Genomic DNA, 25,011 nt, shown 5'->3' with positions numbered 1-25,011 from the left:
TTTAGATGGTCTACCTTATAAACATTATATTATCTTTTTAATTTTTTATACATTACTGAAGTTCAATAAAAACAATTTTCATCATTCAAGCAGACATCATAAAAAACCTATTGACATTACAAGCCATTCACTGAAATACATACTTAGACAATATCACAGGATCTTCCAGGGAAGTCAGTGAAATGCATTCTGGGACACCACTGGCTGTACCTGGAAGCTGGGACTGACTGACTGAGGCAAAAGGTACCAGGCCAGTGTTTTCTTCATCTACACTGTTGACTGAGATGTCATTACTACCAATAGTATATACTGCAGGAAACGTGGAACTGGTCCTACTTTCATTTTGGAATGCATGATTTTTCCAAGAGTCCACTGGAGACACTTTTGTACTTGAAGGATATCTTGGGAATCCAGATAACTGAGAAGTAACATGACTTGCTTGTGAAAACGAGTCTATGTCAGAGTGACTAGCCATACTAGGTTCTAGAACAGAGTCCGGTGAGAAGGATATTCTGTCATCAAGGGCATTCAAAAAGCCATGTGGCTGAATCCCTGAAATCTGCTGACTTGGCTTCAGGTGTAACGTTGGGTCTAGAGTCAGTACCTAGAAATAAGACAGGCAACAGTAAGCTCTCGCCCTCTGTACTCAGTTTTCGTTTTCAAGTGAGTAGGCTTTAGATCTCCTAGGGAAAAGGAAGCTCAAGATGAGAGTTAAGAGTCATGAGTCATCTTTCATTGTCACTCAGCAGAGTGCTGTCAACTTTACCTCCGGTGGATGATTTGGGTTGGAAGCAGAAGGGAGATTCCTCTCAGGTAACTGCTTGTTTTCCCTCTGTTTTTTATAATAAATATCCTTCAGTGATGGTAGCTTCATCTCATTACTAGTATTAGACTTAAAGATATGAAACAAAATTATTTAAACATTATCAACGAATCAATGATGAAAAAAGTTTACTTTCCTGATATCAAGATCAGCACCATAAAAAGATTTTTGAAAAATTTAAAATAAACTTAGATGCCAGACTGCTAGATTTGTAATAAGAGTTTGGAAGTCATTACCTATTATGAGGCTCCCTCAGAATGAAAAAATTTTCATACCTCTAACAATAAATATTAAGGGAATAATTTAAACCTAAGATATTTAGCAGCCTAAGAACACTTCCAAAGAATAAAATCCTTGGTAATCTCCTTACTCAAAATAAGAACAAAGTTTCGAGGTAAGAAAAGACTTCATAATGAATGAAGGAAGCAGGGCAAGAAAACTTCTGGCCAGATTAATTTCCTGTGACTCAAAGGGACAGGTGTCAAAAGGTGGAGTTCCTCAGCTCTGTAGTTATATTCGTGTTTAAGAGTTGGCAGACAACAAGAAGTGTTAAGAAAGAAGTTACCCAATCAAAATAAGACCCTTTTTTAATTAGTAAAATAAGAAGATATGGGGACTTCCCTGGTGGCACAGTGGATAGGACTCCTCACTCCCAATGCAAGGGGCCCAGGTTTGATCCCTGGTCGAGGAACTAGATCCCACATGCATGCCGCAACTAAGAGTTTGCATACCACAACTAAGGAGCCCACATGCCGTAACTAAGACCCCACACAACCAAATAAATAAATAAATATTTTTTTTAAAAAAAAAGAAGATACAATCCTAACTTCTACAGCTGAAATCAGGGCTTTGCTACACTGGGAGTGTTACAAACCTAAACTCCAAATATTAAAACACTGGGCTTAAATTATTTCAATGTGGGACTTATTGCAGGGCGTGACAGGGGTACCATTTAACCCTGGGCCTCAAATTTAAACTAACGTGGACATTCTCTCAAATGAGATTACAGACTGAGTGAGAGATACTTTGAAAGCACTGAAAGAACACATTCGTCCTATAGCTTTAAACTTTTAAACTGTCCCATTTCCAGACCCTACATAGACAGACTGCAGAGCACCATGAACTAATGTTTTTTTAATAAACTAATGTTTTTTTATAACTAGCTTGTGAAAAAGACAATTAATTATACTTTTTGTGTGTGCATTAAAGGCATTAATTTGTTAAATGTAAACCCTTAAAATTTACCACAATTTCTATAATCCTGCTTTGAATTTTTACTTTTTATACACCAACAACCTGGAAGCCTTTTCAGTCACTGAAATCTATGCCAAGCAGCAGCTCTTGGACTATGGCTACAGCCTGAGGAATCCTGCCCTGGGTGAACATGCTATTTACTATGCTATTTACAGCTCACTGTAATACGAGGTAATATTTTTCACCACCTTTTTTTTTTGGTGTGCCGGGTGGCCTGTGGGATGTTAGTTCCCCGACCAGGGACTGAACCCAGGCCCTCGGTAGTGAGAGCTCAGAGTCCCAACCACTGGACTGCTAGGGAGTTTCCTTTTCACCGCTTTTATGATTTCTCTTCTTGTCATATTTTAACATCTCTGAAGTGAGGATGTCTCTTGTAATTAACAGCATCTTACAAATGCCTTTGGTCAAGAAGCAGCTGTGACATAATTGTCACTGCCTGCTCATAAGCAAATAGAAAAGCTTTCAAAATTGGCCAAATAGTTGTCAGCAGCTTGGAAGAAAATCCTAGAGGCTACGCTGGAACCCCTGAGAAGCAATATTTAAGGGACAGTGAATCAGACATGTTTAGCAACATTCCCCATCTGAGAGTCAAAAGCAGGCCAGTCCTACATAACTACTAAGCCAGGTAAAAACTCAGCACCAAGGCCTTTCATCCTTTTTTAAAGAAATGCCAAGTCACCAATGCTCTTGGTGGCCCAAGGGAAATGGCATGTGGAAAACACAGAAACCAACACTGACTTAAAAAGAGAGGAGTGTGGAGTGTAAGCTCCTGTAGGTAAAGAAGTTTCAACTAATTTACTTCACTTATATTATCCATAAGTATGTACGAGAATTATAGGATAAAAATATATGTTTAAGTCTACAAAATATAAATTCTAAGGGATAAGCTTTGTATCCGTCGGATTGATGAATTTTTTTTCTTGGTAGAATATGAAACAGGAAGGCTTAAAATTGATGGCAACTTTGTATTTTGAGTCAACAAAATATAGTGTTAATTTACTGATGTTGAAGACCAAGAAACACACGCAGTGAGCCCTGTAGTTGCAAAGCCCACCGAGTCTCCCAGACCCCTCAATCTCACGTCCCCCCCTTCCTTCTTAGTGTTTATCTGTCTCTTTTTTCCTCCTTTCCTGAAGGACAGAATGCTGGTTCCCACCCTCTCTGGGACTCCGATGTCCACACTGGTTCCATGTTGTCCTGTCCATCTATGCCTGTCACTCGTGTTTACAGCTCTCCTGGTTACTTTAATTGTATCTCTCTTTTCCTCCAACCTGTTCTCTCATCTCCTGATCTAAACACAGAAGTGAGATATATACATCGATGTACACATACTGGATATTTTTATTTCTTTGCTCTGAAGTCAACAAAATATTTACATTTCTTGCTCAAAGAAAATCAAAACAGCAAATTAAATTGCTCATAATTATGATACAAACGGATCAGCGGGAGGGTGTAACAGAACAGAAAATCAAAACCACGCCTGGGAACGGGGGAAGAAGTTTATTTGTGTACCTACTATATTTAAAATAGTGGGCACAAAACCATGTCATTTAATTTCATAACACACTAACCAGGCATTTTTAATTCCATTTTTAAGTAACGTTCCTAAGATCACACAGGCAGTGAACGACAGAGACCAAACCTGAAAGCAGGCAGATATGATTTAAAGCCCACACTTTCTTCTGTATATCAGCAATTGAAAAATACAAACTTTGTAAATGAACCAGTATATACAATTGTACAACAAATACACACGTGCATCGTGGGTTATTAAATTACCTGGCTTGGTGATATATCCGTGGAGGAGGCTGGAGTCTTAGGCAGAGAGTGATACGTGTCCTTCTCCTCCAGTTTCCAGTAAGTCAGTCCTAATGTGAACAAATACACAGAATAGATAAGGGTGAGGAAAAAGAACAAAAATGCTTTTAGAGTAACTTATTTCTACCTAAAGAAAATTAAACATGGGAAGTATGTGTTCTAGAATAACTTATTTTTACCTAAAGAAAATTAAATACGGGAAGTTTTTGGCTATCTGGATACAGGAAATTGAATTTGGAAGGGAAAAAATTCACATAAATGCCTTGCCATGTAAGAGTCCTAACTTAATGATCCAAATATTTTAAACTGAACTATCATATTATTAAAAGTCAAGATAAACACGTGCAATTTAAAATATTTTTTTAAAGACAATTCCTTTACGCACAGTACAGACATACACAGAAGCAATCTAAAGAATTCAATAAGTCAAATCCTTACTGAGCGTTTACTGTACCAGCTGGGGAGGAGGAGGCGTGAAGAGTGAGCTGTGAGCCGTAAGTCAATCATACAGTACACACAGTATGTCAGAAGGTGGTGAGCACTCTAGTAAAAGTTACAAATCAGTGTAAGGGGATATGCAGTGCGTGTGGAAGGGGGGGCAGGCGCTCTTTCTGAATAGGGTGGTCAGGGTTGGCCGTGTTAGCCATATATGAGGGAGCTCCCCTGTAAGGGGCGGGGGAGAACATTCCACATACAGGAAGCAGCCAAAGCAAAAGCCCTAAAATGAGAACTTATCTGGCATATTTGAGCAAACAGCCTCTCTACTGAAGCAGAGAAAGGGAGAGAGCCCCAGACAGTGAGGTCAAAGAGCAGAGCTAGATGTCTCCAGGCCTGCAGGCCTCTGTAAGGACAGACTCCCTCCCGACTGTTATTCTGAGGGAAGTGGAACCACCGCAGGGCTTGAGCAGAGGAGTCACAAGATCTGACCTGTCTTTAAAAAGGATCACATTGGCTACTGTGTTGAGAACAGATGGAAGCTGCAAGGGTGAAAGCAAGGAGGCTGGTTAGGAAGCTCGCGGGAACACAGGGGACAGGTGATGGGGCTCTGTTAGGGTGAGAGCAGGAAGGTGGTGACAGGTGATCAGATCATGGTAATTTTCACAAGGCAAAGCTAATTCATCCTGAATTGGATGTGGGATTGTGGAAAAAAGGAGTCAGTATGTAAAGCCATTAAAGCTAAAATAAGCTCACCGTGGAGAGTAAAGAATGGCTTACAGACAGTTTGAATTTCTTAATTCATTTTGGAGTATCTGAAAAATGCTGAGATGATTTTTGCAGCTGTTTGAAATAATTGCAAAAGTACTGCTTTCTATCTTTACAGAACTTGTAACACAAAGTAAGGCAAGTAAGGAAGTTACAGCTACCAGAGGCACAAGACAACACATAATACTTTTACAGAAACCACTCTAATATACATGATTATCACCCTATGAGAAATGCACACGTTATTATTTTGAAAAAAACTCTTTAGAAATATAAGTATCATACCTGTTCCTGAATCAGACATCCAACAATTTGGACTCTCATCTGGTTTGTTGAGGTAAAAAGCTCGAGAATGTGTAGCAGCAGTGAAATCAGACTACAATTCAAGAAAGAAAGCCATTAGTTGCCAGCTAAAAATCCTTAGGCACAGACTGCTGACACAAGGAGTAAGAGCCAGGTGTCAAACCCAGGCGCAGAGAAACTTTCAGAGGTTCACAAAGAAAGCAAGCCTGGTTTTCCCCATGGTTACAAGAATCGCAAAATGATAGGAATCAACAATGAAGGATTTTCTATTCCTGTGTAATTTACAAAAGTTTATTTTGATTCTCTGTGGAGATGAAAGAGGAAACCGGAAGCAGACAATATGAGTGCAGAATGAAAATGCATTTATGGACTTCCCTGGCGGCGCAGTGGTTAAGAATCCACCTGCCAATGCTGGGGACACGGGTTCGAGCCCTGGTACGGGAAGATTCCACATGCCGCGGAGCAACTAAGCCCGTTCGCCAAAACTACTAAGCCCGTGCTCTAAAGTTCGTGAGCCACAACTACTGAGCCTGCATGCCACAACTACTGAAGCCTGTGCACCTAGGGCCCATGCTCCTCAACAAGAGAAGCCACTGCAATGAGAAGCCCGTTCACAGCAATGAAGAGTAACCCCCGCTCACCACAACTAGAGAAAGCCCGCGCACAGCAACAAAGACCCAACACAACCAAAGATAAATTAATTTTTTTAAAAAGAGAAAATGTATTTATAATTTGCCATCGACTTCCAAAAGAAATTTCAAGTGCCTAGAATTAAAGTCGTTTAGTATAAAAATTAGTGTAAAAGCCAGAACAATTCATTTTTATCATTAAGACAATAAATCAACTCTGAAAACTGCATATCAATAATTATTATGAACTTTAAATAGTAGACTACATCTTATATGCAAATAATTGGTTACCAGAAAAGGCTAAAAATGCTTACTTATCCTCAATTCTAATAAAAATTCTAAGCTAAATTCTCTTCACAATATCTCTGGCATTGTCACAAGAAATCTGTGTTTCCCCAGAGAGATATGTGATTTTCATCAGAATTTTTCTTATGAGTTTCACCACCATCAAACTTTTAATTCCCGTTAAAAAGTATTTAGCTCTATTTGCTTACAACCACCTGTGAACCCACTGCAAAAGCAAAAGCACACTAAGCTGATGACATTCTGTATACCAAGGAGGGGTTATCCCCTCAGCCTTCTAAGGCACCACTTTAGCCTCCTTTTCATCAAATGTCTCTCCTAAAACGCCTACCTGTTCAAATTTCTGTTGCGTCTCTGTACTTAACAGACCAAGAGAAGCTGACTGCAGAAGAATAAGTGAAAAATCCCAATTAAAATATTTTGACTTTTTCCTGGTTCTTTGGTGTAAACCTTAACGTGCTCAGTCGACACACGCCCCCTTGGCTGGAGGGGGCTCACCTCACACGGCTGCCTGCTGCACTCTTCCGGGCCACAAGGCATCGGCTGAAGAAAACAGGCCTGGCTTTTGAAGAGCAACGAAAGTATGGTGCAAGGAAAGCCCTTCCCAAGAAGCTGGCCTCAGCCTAGCACAGGATCTTCATCAGTAACAGTCTAGCAGCATCTGAAAAACCACCATGGAGCCCACACCTGGGGAAATGGTAACAGCCAGTCTGTCCCAGACAAAGGACCAAGGAAACAAAGACCGACTTGAGCTTTGGAAAATCCTTGTGCTAAACAATATCCAATTTCAAGACATGCTTCAAGATCGCTAGGACCCCAAATAAACTACCTTGTATAAAAAGAAAATTGGATCCCAGGAGATTCTGATCATAGCGATTCCCTGGATTTAGACTGAAAATGGAAAAAGAAACAATGGGAGAAGAGAAAGGATGAACTAAAGAAGAAAGTTCCAACTTTTGTGAATCCACAGAATTTGATCCAGAATTATGCAGGTAAGAAGTGCATTTCAGGTGTGGTGTCTGATTCAATAACCACCACTACCTGAAAGCCATTTAAAACTTGGACACACCAAAGAAACTTGATTTCCCCTAATGATTTAATAGCAAAAATATCTAATTCACCTTTAAAAAATAGGAAAAATAAAACTTGTCCAGAGATGATCAAAGAAAAGGAAAAATCCAAACGGAATCATGCCCTCATCACAGCTTTACCCCCTGCGCAACTGACATCCCCAGAGGCAGAACAGGCTACTAGGTAGACCTATCCCCCCCAAGGGCATATTTCTCAGGCAGTGTCTCTGATCCTTCAGCTGCTTGTCGATTCTCCACGGAATCAAGGGAGAAAATTAGGCTAGATCATTGGTTCCAGGCTTTACAGCACATAAGAATCACCTGAGGAGCTTTTAAACCACCTGATCATAGGTCACAACTGCACCAATGAGGACAGACCACCTGGGGCTGGCGGCCAGTCATAAGTAGAGTTTTAAGGCTCCTCAGGTGACTCCAACGTGCAGCAAATTCCGGAAACCACAGGGCTACACAGAACAAATACCGATCCACAGTCGCAAAAGACAGTGAATCCACCAAGTTACACACCACAAATCCAAAGTTCATCAGAAGTGAAAAAGTCTCCACAAACTGAGTTTCAGTTAAGGTAAAAACAGAAAAAATGAAGCTACTATATATGAAAACATTCTCCATTTCTGCCAACCTATTCCAATGAAAAAAACAACGTTCACCTCAGTCTCCAAATGCTTTTATGTCACCACACCAAATAAGGATATACCATGCTTGACGGCACACAGGTTCAAAAGAACAGAGCTACCAATACAGCACCAGCCCCCGAGGCTTGACGGTTCATGTAGCTTCCTCACCTTCATTTCCCTCCTCAACACAAATGTGAGTAAGTTAAAAAAATGATGATATCAAGAAGCCTAAGTATCATGGGCTGAAGAAAGAAAAATGACTGAAAGAGAGATATTGCCTTATGAAGGCTGGGGGACTGCCTTCTTACGACTTCTATTCTTTTTTTTTAAATTAATTTATTTTTGGCTGCATTGGGTCTTTGTTGCTGTGTGCGGGCTTTCTCTAGCTGCGGCGAGCAGAGGCTGCTCTTCATTGCAGTGCATGTGCTTCTCATTGCGGGGGCTTCTCTTGTGGCGGAGCACGGGCTCTACGAGCACAGGCTTTAGTAGTTATGGCGCACGGGCTTAGTTGCTCCGCGGGCATGTGGGATCTTCCTGGACCAGGGCTCGAACCCGTGTCCCCTGCACTGGCAGGCGGATTCTTAACCACTGCGCCACCAGGAATGTCCCCACAACTTCTATTCTTTAATAGATCTTTTTCAAAGGAAGATGGAAAGACTATGTTTAGGATGATCAAGACATGGCCAGTTTCTAAAGGAATCAAGATTGTAGAGAGACTTGTCTTTGCGATTTCAATGTATTATACTGAACAATGTTATTCTATGACAATTTAGGCCAAAAGGTCTTTAAAGATGTTTAAAACTTACTCAGTAGCTACAGCTCGTTAACAAAAGCAGCTGCTATATGAGCAAAAGGAATTAAATGAATGTTTAGAATTCAATCTCTTACAACTTGGATTATAAATTCAGAGTTGTCCAAGCTTCAACTGTTTTTATAACGGCATCTTAAAGCGTTCACACATAGAGTACTACTTATTACAACTTAACAGCAGAACAAATTATTTGAGGGTTTTTTAAAAAACAATGTATTACTCGTAAACATTTGCAGTACAAAGAGAATTAGGACCTTTACAAAATGTTTCCTTTTTTTTTAGTAGTACTTTATCTCTCACTGGTTTTGATTTCCAGTCTACTAAAGAACCACTAATTGGAGCATAGTTTCCCATCCTTTGAGACACCAAAAAAGGTATGTCAATGGAACAAATTAACAATACAAAACAAAGGGCAAAAAACTTATGTTAATGAACATGTGGTAAACTCAACATAATTATCCTAACTGTCCATAGATGAAGCATGCCAGAGTCAAGTGACTCGTCACCTACTTTCTCAATTGGTGATTTCCTGGTTTGCTCATTTCCTTGCATAGGTTTTGAACACCCCTCTTCTTTATGTGCTCTCTTTGGTTGGTTCTGCTTCAGCTTTTGAGCCCATGATGTTATAGATTTACTATTTAAAAAGAAAAAAACAAAACACCTCTCTTTAAATGCTGTCCTTCACAGATAAAACTAAACACTAGTAGATACTATGTCAGTGGAAAATGCTTTGAGTTGTTTTTCTGATAGCAGAGAGAGGATGGATTTTTATTGATTCACATAAATTTCTTTTTACAATATCTTACTATTAAAGGCAAAATGAGGAAAAAGACTGACTAGCAGTGATTAACAATACTTATAGTCTGTCGCCATGGAACAGAACAAAAACCACCATAGTGGCCCCTTCAAGTACTCAGTATATCTCCACAGTGAAAGCATACTTATTTAGATGGACTTATAATTATACTTATGGGTACCCAAGATTGTGTTGCCACAGCAAAATACCTTACACTGGATGACATATGTCAGAGACATAAAACAGAACATAATTTTAAGTGATTATTTGCTTTACAAACATTCAGCCAAAGTTTCTTTTACCAAAAGTTTCTTTTACCTGGGTCAATCAAAATGTCATTTAACTTACAAAAATCTCTTCTTATAAACATAAAACTGAGTATGCTTATATATAATTTTTTGTTTTAAATTATATGAACATGTGTGACAAAATTCCACTGTTGATGCAGTCCTATACTCTAATTTTCAGCAAGTCGATAGTGACTAGAAAATACAAAAGGTACTTTTCTGGCAAGGCCTCTCACCTTAAGAGTTTTAGTAGTCTTATAACATTGTAAATGGGAAGACAGATGTCGTTAGCATGTAGTGTGCTTTGTTAATTTCAGTTTTTTCCACAGGCAGTAAATAAAACAATTTGATAAAACTGATAGACATTCAAACACATCTCATTCCAACTAAAAGCAGCTGTATTTACTAAACATGTTTAGCTTATTATAAATGTAATAAACAAGTCAAACTCCCTTCAAGTGATGGAGAAATTCTACTTACTTATCTGTTTTTCCACTGTATACTTCCGAAATCTTATTTTCACCAAGAAAACTGTGTTCAAATTCACCAGGAAAAATGGGAGTATCTTCCTTTAAAGATGCACAAAATTCTTCATTTGTATGTATATAAAAACTCTGGTTTTTCACACCATCTACAAGTGACTCCTTTTGCACCACCGGTGCTCCAAACTGTCCTTTAGAAACCTCTGCGTGCTCCATGAACTCTTGAGCGTCCTTAGGTTTGTAGGTATTTAGTTCTGAGACACAAAAGGTACCATACCCACTGCTCACTGAGCTACTATCCACATTGCAGTCTGGTTGTGACATGGATGTTTCTCGCTGCATTTCAGGTTCTTTAGACTTGGGATAACTGATAACAGATTCATTTCTCTCACTGTTTTCAGAAAAAAAACCCATTTGACTTTCTGAAGATATTTGTCTGCTTAAAGAACTTCTATCACAGGAAGCCCAGGAAGCATTATTGGTCTGTAACTTGACTAAATTTTTTATCTCCTTCTGTATACGCTGAAAATAAAAAGTTACAGGTTTGGCTAAGGATGTATATTAACATCACATTTTTATAAATGTCTTAAAATATTGTGTTTAAAAATGAGATATTACCCTAAAGATGACACATGTGCATTATATTTAGTTTATAAACAAAACTGATATAAAGAACTAACTAATTGGGATCTTTGAGATGGCCCACACTCTGGCATTTCTCGCAGGGCCACTCTCACCTTTTGAGACAGACCGAGTCCTATATATGGAATGTGTACCTCTAAATAAATAAATCTACTTCTTACCTATCACTTTGTCTCTCACTGCATTCTTCCTGGGATGAGACACAAAGAACCTGAGCTTCAGTAAGTGCTGACACCAGGAACTCGGGCCCCCACCCAGGTGGAGGATGGAATGATGATGCTGACCCTCCGGACTTCAATCAACTACAGCTTTGGACTCTGTGGACCTCTGTCCCAATTCTATGCTGAGTTCTCTGCTTAAGCCCCCTCACGATTATGCGTGTACCCTTAGTTTAAAACTTCCCCAGTTTTGCAGTTTGGGGAGACACTGCTTTGGGAAAAGATCCCCGGTGTTCTCCTTATTTGCTGCAGGTAAAGAATCCTTCCTTCTCCCAAAAAAAAAGGGGAAAAAAAAATTAACTAATTGGTTCTTCTGCAAACCTTACAATATAAAACAAGAATCAATATAAAGAACTTACTTGAATTTGGTTGTGGAACTGTTCCTGCTGGGCAACTATCTGCTCTTGGCATTGTTTTTCCACCAAATTGAATAGTTGTAACCACCTGGTCTAGTAAATTATAAAATATTTTAGTTAGACATAAATTTTTAACCTAATATTTCACAGAAATATTCCTCCAGTGGGAAAGAGCCTTTTTTTAAAATGTATTTTTAATGTAAAAGTCATAAGCTAAATTAATTATAAAACTATATTTAATGCAAAAGTACACGGACATAGGATTGGGCACCCCTTTCTTATGTTACCTGTGGTCTGAGTAAATTTGAGGGTCTGAGTAAATCTTCTTTTTCAAATGGCATCTTAATTTGATGTCATCTGCTACCATTTCTGATTAATCAAGAACTGCTGCTAGTTGTACTTTACATTTGTCTTAAGTCCCTCTTCCTTTCCTCATAACACCTAATGGTTTTCTTAAACACTAACCTGGACCCAGAAAAAGAATCCCACATCTTAAAACAACAAATAGTTTAGTATTAGGAGAATTTGATCCCTAATTTAGTTGTTCTTCAAGTTAAAAAACCTCTTTTAGAGTCAGATATTAAAGTGCTTTATAGCACTGCAGCTGAAAAAGAACGAAAAAATGACTCTGAAAACCTGTGGAAGTGACCTATAATTCCCTTCACGGCCACTTTTAGGTCCTGATCCATCCTGACCCCCAAGAGTAGTTAAGTGCTCTTATAATTAGACTAGGCCAAAACACGGGAGGAGAGGGGGCACAGACTTCTCCAGAGGCTGAATTCAATCTAAAGGCTGGTCTACTTTCAGTAACAGACCGTATGTAATAACATACAATGTCAACAAGTAGCTACCACAACTGGCTTCCCTGTTTAAAACCTTTCGGTGCCTTTCCACTCCGGTCATTCCCTACAGGGCCCTGCGTGATCTGGCTCATCTACACCTCCCAGCTTCATCTCAAGTCTCTCTGTCCCTTTCTCGACACACACCAGCCTCGCTGGCCCCCTTCTGTTCCCTGGACACGCCAAAACTGTCTTCCGCCTCAAAAGTCTCGCACTTGCTGTACCCTCTACCTGGAAAGCCCTCTCCGCAGTTCTCAACATGGCTGGCTTCTTCCCCCTCTGCGATTTCAGCTCAATTATCATCTTCTCTCGAAGAGTTTCCCAGACCACCCTCACAGTCACTCTCTCTCTTTCTTGGCACCCTGTTTAGTTCCTTCGGAGCGTTTACCACAGTCGGAAAGTCTCTCACTTGTTCTCCTGGTGAACCTGTCTGTCTCCCACCCCTGCGCCCACCCCATCTCCAGCACCTAGGACACAAGGCCAAGAGTGGACACTTAGATATACAGTCTAAACGAGTGTATAACAATGGATACTGCTAGCTGCGCTTTTCTTGGTATTATAGACTACACAATCCAGAGACCCTTCAGGTTCATGGGGAAAGCCACTTATATAACAGAATTAAGTTGAAACCTGTATAACGGTATTAAGGTAAAGTGGAGAAAACCTCAAGACTGGAAAAGAAAGCCTTAAAATGAAATACGATGGTACTGATAGGAAGCGTGAAATCTAAATCAATTGACTTCAGGACAAGGTGGACTAGATCAAATCAAGTCCCTTACCTTCTCAACTTATAAAGTATCTTATATTAATCAAAACATAAAAAAAAAAAAAAAAAAAAAAAAAAAAAAAAATAAAAGAAATCATCAGGCAACAGTTTTCTTATTCAGTTATACCTCTATACCTTTAGGAGTTATTTTTATCCTAATAAAGTTATTATTCACATAAAACTAAATTATGATAGAATAACAATTTACTTAACAAAAAATGGCTTCATAGTATGTGAGACACTTGAGATTAATCACATCCTTATCATCATTTTCTTATTTAGGATACAAATGAATAGAGTTCATTCAGGCCATAAATTAGTGGAGACTTTGTTTTTCCAAGTCAGACTTTATTGTTAATGTTTTAATTTTAAGTAAGCTAATTTAAGAATATTATTAATACTGTGAATAACATTATACACTTAATTATTAAGAAGGGCTATTATTCATTTCCAACTAAACCTATGTATACCACCCGCATCTTACATACTGCTGGAGGGCATGGGTGCCAAGTTTTCCCCTGAGCGCAGGTGCCTGGCGCTATTAGCCTGAACGGGGGCTCCTGCCGTCCGCTGCTCTAGTCTGGCCTGGGAAACATCCTATGGGCTTTTCCCAGGCCAGACTCCCACCTCTCCACCAACAACCTGGGTGGTCCTGAACAAGTAAATTTAACTTCTTTATGCCTCAGTTTCCTAATTTATAAAAGGGGAACAGCAACACCTCATAGGTGGCTGAGAGGACTAAATTTTAAATTTAAATGTGATGCACGTAAAGCAGTGATCTCAATGGGGGAAGTATATTTTGAAAATCTGTGAGGTCATGGTTGTCACGAGGATAGCGGGAGCACCACGAGCATTTAGTGGGCAGGATCCAGGGATACAAATCACAGGATAGTCCCTGACAATAAAGAACTGTCCTGTGTCCATTTTATATTATAAGAATGATACATATTTTGCATAGTTTTCAAATCACCAAATTGTCCAGGAATGCAACTACCAAGATGTTTCAGAACTTGCTCAGAAATGAGTCACCATTTCAAAAAATCATGTCACCAGTTGCAGTGCTGGATCATCAGTGCAAGGCAGATGTATCAGTCTGTGTTGATAGCTGCTGCGTTCAAGGTGAGTCTACATAGAAGTAAACACCAGACTGCTGCTACATTATGTTTTCTAATGTGGATATGTCTGAGTATTTATACATTTACATATTATCTTATTATAAGTAACTATTATTCCTCTTTTATAGCACAGGACATTACATTGATTTTTTTTTAAAAAGCAGATACAGGCAGGTTATATTATCTGTGAATTTCATTTCAGGACAATATAAGTTGATGTTATTTTGAAAACTGTTATAAAAACAGGGCTTTGAGTCCAATAAGGTTGAGTGCCACTGACAGAAAGTATCTAGTATACTGCCCGGCAAATACTCAATAATTATCACATAACTATTACTATTATATACATAATCAGTAGTGCTAAATCGTTAAAATGCTAAAATAATTTAGTTAATGATGTGCTTTTAAATTTTTCTTACAATCATAGAAATATTAGCAAGTACTTAAGAACGTATTAAAGTATTTCTATGGAAATGCCTTAAAAGATTCTTTCCTGATCTAATAAAAATACATAACCTTCCCAAGTTTAAGCAGTGATAAACTTAAGAATCCCAGAAGATACGTTTTATAAAGGAATTCTAAAGAATCAGGTCATCCCCAGATCTCTTCCAGAGCTCTGTGGAGGTTTAGTTCTTTATTGTAATAATGTAGATTAGTTTCTTATAAGTGGTAGAAATCAGACAAATGTTACTATTCCAAAAGAAAGGTGTAAACATGAAATTCAGGGAAATAAGACTTGCGCAATCATTACCTTCCCATTCTTTCTAAATCATTACCCTAAAGCATCAGAGACTTTTATTTTCATAGGCTATGAAAACACACAAAACAAATTCAGGAAATTTTACTGAAATGGCCAAAAAAGTATTTCATATTCTGTCAAAGTAAGAAATAGCTTAAGAAGCTCTTCAGTGAATAATCAATTATATGCCTACATTATAAAAATTAAGCAGTCAACTAATACTCAACAGAATAAAAATAATCTGTTAGATCACAGGAGAACAAAGGGCAGAAAGAAAGAAACTGGTTCAGATGTTAAAAGGTGTAAGTACCTGGTTGGTATTCTGGCTTGTAATCATCTGTGTCTTAAATTCACAAATATATTCTGATTCTGATTTAAGATGTTGATTTCAAAGACTAAAAGTAACAATTTCTACTTAAAAATGAATTTGTCAGAAGTCAAGGCACATTGAGGCAATGCCTCATTTTTTTTTTAAAGCATATCAATTCAGGTATTATAAGCTAATGAGTAAGTATACTAGGGGAAGCATTTCATAAAACATTCCATTATTATTTACATCATTTTACAATGGCATTTTATAGGTCATTTGCACTAGCACATACTGGTTGTTATATGGGAAAAAAAAGGTATCAAAACTTAAAACTCAGTTTTCTTTTAAGTTTGCCATAATAGTCATTTTTATAACTCCAATGATTATGTATAATGAATATAAGTAATTACACTTAGGGGTGGCTGCTGCTGAATTCTTAAACCAGATAATCTTTCATTCCATTTATTCTACATAGTTTTAAAACTATGATTAACATTTACAATAAAATCTACTGCTCTCTAAAGAATTTAATAATAATGTTTTACACATTTCTACAAAGTGTTACCAATTCTAGCCTTGGAAAAGTCTATCTTGGGCATTATTCCATGAAACAAAACTTATTTATAAGTATTCTTTTAACTGTTAAATTTTTATGTCACAATTTAACCTATGGACAAAAGAAAGAACCACTTGACCTGAACAACCAATATAAGTCAATGTAGCACAGCTAAATGCGATAAGGTATTAAACGGAAGCCTTACTTTATAATTAGAAATATTTCAAAGTGGGTTTAGGCTTTACAAAATGATGACAATTCTGTATAAGTTACTTAAAAGATCAGAATTAGTAACAATATCAATAATTTTGGAATTCTCATTTTTATGAACAAAGACAATATTTTAGTTCACATTTAAAGTATAAATTAGAATGTCTAATCACTAATATATTGTTAAAACATACCTCTGATCATTTTTCACATTTGTTCTATATTGTTCCCTAATTAATATCCTTGACCACTTTATTCTAGCAATAACTTAAGTATCATGCTCTTTAGGATATACATTTCTAATAATTTAGAGTTTAGTAGAGGCATATCTATAAATAGAATTATTTTGTTAATTCCAGAAATGAAACAAAACTAGATACCTCACAGTTTTTCCAAAGTTCCGAATCAGTCTTTCCACTGTTGTGTAGCTCTTGCATTAAAGAGGTTAGGACTTCAACTGTACCTTGAATTACAGATGGTCTGGTCTTCCCTGAGAAAGAGGATACCCCATTTGTACTAAGGTGGGGACTACTTCTGTTGAAACATAAATAATTCAAATGGTTTTCTTCATTCTACCAAAGTGTTGAATAATTCAGCAGCTCAAGATTTAGCAGAGCAGTACAAAACTACTGATATTTAATCCTTCTTAATGGCACCTCATTTGCTGAAAATCTGATCACAAGTTTGTCCACGAAGGGAAAACAGCAGTGAAAAGACAGGCAGCACTTAATTGTATTTTTAAGAACACAACAGAAAAACCTTCTTCAGAAGTGAGAGAACACTCCAGAGTACAGCAGAAAATAAAAGTTTCTGCTAAACAATAAGAAAAATTCCAAGCTACTCCGATCTAAATTATTCCAGAGGATTATTTCACCTCACTGTAAGAACAGACCTTTATTGTTATGGAGATTCTTTCTCCATTGCCCAGAATTACAGTCAGGTCTTGTTAACTGGATCCCCCTAATTTGGTGTGATAAGGTGATGCTTATCTTTCCACTGTCTTTGAATAAAATTAGTGCCAACCAAATTAGCAGCAAATATTCAGGACTTACTTAGCCCATCCAGTGTGTAAAACAGCACTGATTCTTTCCAGGAGGACTGCTTTTCCGAATCTGAGATGAGTTTATTTCAGATTTGTTTTATAAACCCACAAGGCATAATTAGGGACATTAAAATTTATTTAAATTCTAACCGTTGAAAGGTCACTTTATTTATTGATATTCTGCTTTGTTTCACAAACCATTTGCTAAAAAGAGGACCTAATGAAAATAACAGTAAAACAATAAAGAGGATCAGAGAAAATACTAATAAAAAATTCAAGGGAAAGAACATAATATGTTGTCCATTAAGTGTTAGAGATACAATTATAGTTGTGTAATAATCAAGTTTAAATTTGGCCAATTTAACTGCCAGTCACAATGAAAAGGGAGACGCTTCAGTTACATAATTTTCATTAGAAAGGCACATTCAAGTTCCTCCAAGTAAATCAGACACTATGTTCTAAAAGGGGTTTCTTCCAGAAGTGGGTTTCAAAGGGGCTGTCAAATGATACAGGAAACAAAAAGTGTGGCCAACATTCAGGAAGTGGGTATAGATTACGATGGCCAACATTTCTGGACCTTATCCCGTGCTTTTTTTTTTTCCCTTTCCTCCCTATTTTAATTTATGCTTTCTCCTCTTCTTTTATGTATTCTTGTAAGCTGTCTTAAATTCATCCTGAGGCCAAAGAATGAACAAATTTTTTAAGGAATTAATTTATTTAAAATACACAATCTCTTCAAGGCCTATTACTGTGTGTAAATTTGCTCCTTTACCAGTAGGCCCCAGACTGCTGTGCTTTTGTTTTATTGTACCTGCTTTTTATAGGTGATCTCCTCTCCAGTGGTCCCTGCCTCTTTGCTGTTTTTAACCTACTGTAATTTAGAAACCAAATAATCAACTTGCCAGACTATGTACAAAATGAGAGTAAACAGGCCCTGATTAAAAACAAACCAAACATGGGATAGTTTAAAAAGAAAATGCATAAAATGCATTGTTTGATAGCATCTAGTTTGTCAACTCAGAGCCTGCTTTTTTGCTTACTTCCTAGTATTCAACTTTAATTGCTACTTTCCAGACTGGTGAGGTATTTCTGCAATATGAAACATTATTTGTCCTCTTAACTTCAAAATGGAGAAACAATATTTAGACAACTAAATTTTAAAGATATAGTTGTAATTTACCGAAAACAAAAAAAGTGTAAAGAAAACTCCAACTAGCAAAACAAATTTTTTCACAATGTTCCCCATGCAAAAATACATCTCTGGGAGAAATGAAAAACATGAAAGGATTGAAACTATTCTTAACCCAAACAACTGTCCTCGAACAGTTCCTGATCATAGTTTTGGGGTTTTTTAAATGCAAATCAGTAACTATGACACTATTTGGATAAACTGGCAAACTATGCAAATAAAGTTATTTTGATTTGTCATTACATTAAAAAAAAATCTATCCCATTCTTACCTATTAGTACTTAAGTTCAGTCCAAGAGAATGGGGAGAATTTTTTATATCAGATTCTACAGAAGATGAAGCTTTTTGTAAGGGTTTCCCCAAGTCAAAATCTTCCATAGCGTACAGAAATTGTTACACTCTCTCACTGGAAAATGTAGGCTCTTGCACTGTTTGAAGAAACTGAATCTGAGTCATCTTCAGATGCTTCATCGTCTAAAGGCATTTTCAGCTGCTGACATTCAGACTGTGAAATGTCTGAAGGTCCCAGGAGAGTCTGAAAATGAATGAAGAACAAAAACTATTATAAAAAGCCATTAAACCTAGCAACTGTCTTTTCAAGACTGTGGAAACCTTAATCCTTTTATACAAATCTACATTAAGGATAGCAACATTATTCATAATAAGCCAAAATTCAGAAACAACCCAAATGTCCATCAACTGATGAATGGATAAATAAATGTTGTGTATCTGTATAATGGAATATTTTTCAGTCATAGAAAAGAACAAAGCACTGATTTATGCTACAATGTGGATAAACATTTAAAACATTATGGCAAAGGGAATTCCCTGGCAGTCCAGTGGTTAGGTCAATAAAAAATCTACAAATCTTCTGATTTGCAGAAGTAGTAGTACCTTTTCAGGTAATATTTCACAATTTTATGTGCTTAATAATCAAGGTTCCAGACACAATTCTACTGTGTAACAACTGGAATACTTATTGATACGTGCCTTGTTCATTCCTTTAATAAATTCTACCAAGTATCCATGCTTGTTGATTTATACAGTGAATAGATGAATGGGAACTACTTGGTATCTATATTGAATCTGGTACTGAAAACAGCCAATTAAACTGTTAACAGTGGTCGTTTCCCCACTGGCTGCAAGGTGGGAGTGGAAGGAGTGCACTATATACTGTATACGTAGAGTACTTTTGTACTCTGTGCATATTATCACTTCTTAAAAAATAAACTATTTGCCAGGTCCACTAAAATTTAACTGAAGCTAGATGTACAGAGGTAAACTGGCTATAACAAGTCAAACAGCATGCCTGCTTCTTAAGGAATTCATGTCCTTAAAAAAAAGCCAGGAGTAAGTGGGTGGGGAGGGGGAAGAATAGAGAAAACATATGCTGCTTACAAGATGGAAATTTCAGGGGGTGCAATAGAGGAAAATTACCTATTATTCTGGTTCCTCTAGGTTCCCACTTTCTAGGGCCTGGTTTTACAAAGCACAACCTTGAGAGCATCAGCTCACAAAGGAACCATTTCCTTCAGGGACAGGTGTGAAGGCCAAGGGTAACCGGACCTAGCTAAACGGATTTCTCCCCAGTGACTCAGCCCATCACCAACGATAAATGGGGTATTGAAAAAGTCAGGGGCTGCACCTTCCATCTGGCAACGAAAATACCTGGATTCAAATCACCTTGCTCTTCCAGCAGGAAAACACAAGCTCTCCAGGGACGCAGATCGGCCTGCAACCCCATCTATAATTTCCCCCGTTGAGTTAATCCGGATGCAGTAGATCCAGATGGATCTTGAAATGCGATGATGCTTTCCCAGCAGAGCGTGAGGGTGGGGAGGAATGGGTGGGAGAGTGGGGGATGAATTAAAATTTAAAAAAAAGATATACAATGCAAAATTTTAAGAACCTGATGGAGAATGCGTATAAGAACAGAGACTTTTATATCTCCCATCAACAAAATATGACGCTTTTGATGGCCCCAGCTCCTAGCAGAAAAAGGGAGTTAGGGGGTAGAGGAACGACTGATGGGGGTCTGCTGAGAATATAAAAGTTAACCAGGCGTTTTGCTTTGGTGGGAGCCTGAGAGGGGGAAAGAAGGCATGATTTCAGGTTTTGAGGCCAGATCCTGACGTTCTCGCGCTCACAGCCAGACCGCAGCTGCTGGCGGCGGCTCTCGGGTTAAAGTATGAAGGCGAGGAGAACCCACGCAGTTGCCTGAATTGTAGGCAGCAGGGAAGCTGTAGTTAAAACCACCGGTCCAACAACTACAATCATGATTCTCAAAGTTAAGCCCAGGAAGCTGGTCAAAAAAAAAGAGAGACAGAAATCCCTCAAGCCCCCCGCCCCTCGGGAAGAGGCGCTCAGCGATTGGGCCGCGCGGGTGTCACTCAAGGGCAGAGTCTAGAAAAGGTGCACTGCCGCGAGCAAAGCCCCCACACGGCCGCGCGCTCCGCTGAGGTTGCGTCGAGGGAGTGTTGTCTTTCCCCCGCCCTAACACATCAGCACACTCAGGGGGCCGCTAACTTGGTGTCTTCGAGTCGCGTCCCCTGTTTCCCGCGACCGGCAGCTCCCCGCAGGCCGGCAGCTCCCCGCAGGCTGGCGGCCGCTTACCTGGCCGCCGTTCACACTGCCGATGTCAGTGTCGGGCGAGCGCCTCTCGCGACCGTTAAACTCGAGGGAGCGTGCGCGCGCCCGGCGTCTTGGTTGCGATTGGATGATCGGAAGGGGGCAGAGACGGCCGAGCCGCGGCGCGCGCGTCCACTTCCCCCGTCCTGCCCCCAGCTCTCACCAAAGAGGGAGGTGCGACGCCCGCGGAAGCTGGGGGGAGGGGGGCGGGGCTGCAGTCAGTCCTCTCGTCTGATTGGCTCTTTGGGAACCCCCGGCAGCTACGCGGGAAAGAAGCCTCAGCTTCCCGCATGCGCAGTTAGTAAGACGGGGGCTCGGGTTTGTGAGGGGGGGCTGCGGCAGGAGTACGGCGCGTGCGCAGGCGCGGGAGTGCGTTTGCGTTGCCGCTCCTGCGGCCATTCCGGTTCACCCAGAACGTTGGGGGCGGGAGCCCAGTCCTGAGGTCAGGTAAGTGTCTGCGGAGAAGCCCGACACCCACACGGTTGCCCACGATTGTTAGAGGCTCCGGAGAGAGGACTGGGAGCTGGGACCCGTGAATTTCCCCGTTTGCGACCCTGAGTCGCGCAGCCCATTGACCTGAGGCCCCGCTGGCGGTGAGGTGAAGCCGGCCCGGACACCCGAGCTAAGTTTACCCTGGAATGGGTTTACCCTAAGCTGGTGGGGGTCGGCACTGGGGCTCTTCAAGGACTTGGAGGGGCGGGCGAGGAGAACCCACCCTTGTGGAGAAAACAGTTCCACCGAGGCCCGAGGACAAATGGAACGATGCTCGTTGACTTGTTCGGCGGAGCCTTAGGGAGCTGTTAGCACGCAGCTGGGCCTGTTCTAGGCATCGTGGGTGTTTTCCTCTTGCCCAGCCTTTCGAAGGACCAGAGGAAAGCCTTTCCGTGGGCCCCCAGGCCATCTCACACGCACTGGTCAGTTCGCCTTTCTCAGAAGAAAGGTTCTTACCCTTTAAGGTACTTCGAGCTCTTAAATTTTCCTCCGAGTGTCCGGAGCCCACGATAAAGGGACTTCGCCAGCCTTGTCCTTAGGTGTGCCGGAGAAGCCAGGACGGAGCAGATGTTATTTGCCCTTGGAAACACAAATCTGCCAAGAGGCATTCCATCTCATCTGAGGCTCCTAAGAATACCTGACAATTTTGTCTCAACAGTAGAAATTCAGTCTCTCCAAAACCCCATCCGTCTATGGGAGAGTTCAAGCTTAAGTAAATCGAACCCTCCTCCCAATTGTGTTAATCCACCCATCAGTATTGTGCTTGTGTTAAAACCCAACCAAAATCAAATCATTTTTAAGCACACGGCTCTGTTTTCAGCAACCATGTTTCTTTCAAGTCCACCCAAAAACAAAAAGAAAACAAAAAGCAGTTTTACCACTAATTTCAGTTGGTTGCAAAATCTGTTACTTGAGATCCTCACACTAGGATGGGAAAGTGGATTCCTGAGATGGCTCCAGGCAAAGGGAGGTGTGTTTCCTTGCAAGAAAAATGTTAACCCCAAAACCGAGTACTGGAGATTAGTTCCCAACCATGCAAGAGGCAGGAGATCATTGCTTTTTGCTACAAAATCTGATGGACTTTGTTTAGTTTGAGTGTTTTGTTTTTGGCAGTGTCATCTTTAGGTAACTTTCAAAAAAAAAAATCTATTAATGTTTTAATAAGCCAACATGTTCAGAAGCTAGTATTCTAATTAACTGAGTTATCTTGTTAACCGATACAAAATATTCTGGTAAGGTTATTCACACCTTACTTCTTAATTTAGGTTAAGCTCTTTGGTAGCGTCTTAATTTTTACAAATTCAGAATGGAAACTGCTTTTGACTAACTGGTCTAGAGAGAAGCTTTATAAAAACAGAGGAGGTTTTTAAAGTCCATAGAAATTATTTCTGAATATAGAAAACAGAAGTAGAAGGTGTCAGAAATTCAAGTATATATTAAGTGTAGGAACTATTCATCTTAATTTAACCCCCCCCTCCTCATACTGGAGATTTTGCATTACTTGTATACAAGCTAACACCACTATTTTATGCACTTATAAGGGTGCACAGCAAAGGAAACCATAAATAAGACAAAAAGACAACCCTCAGAATGGGAGAAAATATTTGCAAATGAAACAACAGACAAAGGATTAATCTCCAAAATATACAAACAGCTCATGGAGCTCGGTATCAAAAAAAACTGTATGATTTTATTATAACATCTTTGTATTGCTCAAGTATTCCTCTTTTGCCACAATGAGCTTTTGAGTGGAGATCTTTCATTCTGATTGGGATAAGATTAGGCTGTTCAGTAGTAGTGGCCGCTAATGGCTTGAGGCATTTAATGTTTGTTAACCAGGGTGTTACTCTGTGTCATTTATTTTTATATACAAAACAGCTTGTCATTGGCGGGGGTTGGAGGAGGGACGTCCTCCACAGCAAAAATGAGGAACTCTAAAACTTTATAGTTTAACCATTGAAGATGAAAAGGAATAATCAGGTGTACATTTAAACGTGACTTTTTTCATCTTTTCTGTCCTTCATGATTTTTTTTACTATATCAGATAATTACTAAAGATCTCTATGTTTAAACCAGGACTTGCTGTGATGAAGGTAGTTTTTACCTTTCAATTTGAACCTTCTGGGAAGTCACACTATATTCTTGGCATCATAATTCTCTCTTTGGCACCTGATTTCATAGACCACAATTATGACCTCACCAAACAGCATATCTTCGGTAATTTCATGGTTTCCAAGTATTTCTTAAATTGGACCATGCCAAGTAAAATTGTCTGCAGGTCATTTTCTAGATACCTTTTCACTGAGCTTCGAAAACAAAAGTCCATGAAATAATCCGTTTGCAGAGTGGGCTTGTGGAGTGTTAGCCAGAGGTTCCTGAGCTTTGTGATGTAGGGATCCTAAGCACCTTACGTTTGTGGTGACGTGTACGATTTTTCTCTCTCCCTCGGTGGTATTACCTCTGTTTTACAGATGTGGAAACGTGGCCAGAGTTGCACAGTGAGTAAATCGTGGAGGCAAGGCATTGATGCAGGTCATGCTGACTACAAAGCAGTATGGCCTTTCAGGGACAAAAAAGTGAGAGGGGGAGTCAAGAAGAGACCGCTGAGGAAAATGAGCTAACGCTTTCTAAGGAGCTGGGGGAAGAACAAATCTGGAGATGTTATGAAAGGTAAAGAAACAAGCAGCAGGAAGGACAAATTCAGTTTAAAAAAATGGACTACCTAATGTTCTTCCAAAATAAGTCTTCCTGAAATATTCCACATAGTATACATCCGTTCTTTTCTTTATTTGTATGAAATATTCACTACGATAACATATTTGAACGTGCTTTGAAAACCTAAGTCCTAAACAAATACAAAGCATCATTAATGGTAACAGGGTCTTTGAGACTTTTAGAGGAAAATGTGGAGTGTAGTTATTGCTGCTAGTTATCGCTGCTTTTTTAATGTGTTTGTCCTATTTTAATAGTGTAGTTGATAAATGACGAAGTTCCTGTTAGGTGCCATAAATAGAAGAAGATGACAGTGGTGCACCCAAATAGGACAGGTGTAATTGTGGATTTGAAGTTTTCTGTGAAAAAAAACTGAACGGGATGTTGGTATTGTATGAATTGAAAGCTTTTCTTTTTATCTACTTCTTTAGTGTCTCTTGAGCTGTGCAGCAGTAAGCCTATTAAATTTGGACCAAACTCAGAGTAGTTTCCTTTTCCTCTTGTCCTCCCAAATCAAGGATAGCAGCTCTGTTGTCCTTTCCTGCTCAGTCCATTGTGATTTTCTTATTTGGGAAATAATTCTCTGGAAACACTTACTGTGGCTGAAAGGTGCTCTATCTTGAGTATAGAACCCCCAGCCTAGGAAATGACAGGGTCTATTTCAAGCCTGAGCCAAAGTTCCCAGGGGTTCTGTTTGGGGAGGTGTTCAGCCCTCATAAGGATTTCAGGCAACTAGAACAGGAGGATGAGCTAGATGAGAAAAGGAGAGAAAGGCTGCTTTAT

At 39.3% G+C, this 25,011-nt stretch overlaps 1 protein-coding gene across 18 annotated transcripts in view; it reads right to left on the bottom strand.

The window, feature by feature from the left end:
* The window catches only part of MPHOSPH9 (M-phase phosphoprotein 9), a 54,840-nt gene extending 33,673 nt beyond the window's left edge, over nt 1-21,167 (bottom strand). For 4 of the 18 annotated variants that reach the window (XR_002179434.3, XM_033836774.2, XM_019950261.3 and 1 more), the window contains exons 1-10: nt 20,080-20,992; nt 18,668-18,931; nt 16,546-16,699; nt 11,634-11,723; nt 10,413-10,936; nt 9,360-9,483; nt 5,384-5,474; nt 3,857-3,945; nt 767-892; nt 144-604 (exon numbers count right to left, since the gene is read on the bottom strand). Coding sequence is in view for 17 of the 18 variants with exons in the window: in XM_033836774.2 (XP_033692665.2) it covers nt 144-604; nt 767-892; nt 3,857-3,945; nt 5,384-5,474; nt 9,360-9,483; nt 10,413-10,936; nt 11,634-11,723; nt 16,546-16,699; nt 18,668-18,774 (1,766 nt within the window). In the remaining variant the exon portion in view is untranslated. The other 14 variants (XM_019950259.3, XM_073789973.1, XM_019950260.3 and 11 more) reach the window with 14 other exon arrangements.
* Between the last annotated feature and the right edge of the window lie 3,844 nt (nt 21,168-25,011).

Source organism: Tursiops truncatus, chromosome 13 (assembly GCF_011762595.2).
Source record: "Tursiops truncatus isolate mTurTru1 chromosome 13, mTurTru1.mat.Y, whole genome shotgun sequence".
Classification (NCBI taxonomy): Eukaryota; Metazoa; Chordata; class Mammalia; order Artiodactyla; family Delphinidae; genus Tursiops; species Tursiops truncatus.
The sequence above is the reverse complement of the archived record's forward strand: the minus strand, read 5'-3'. Positions and strand labels throughout refer to the sequence as shown.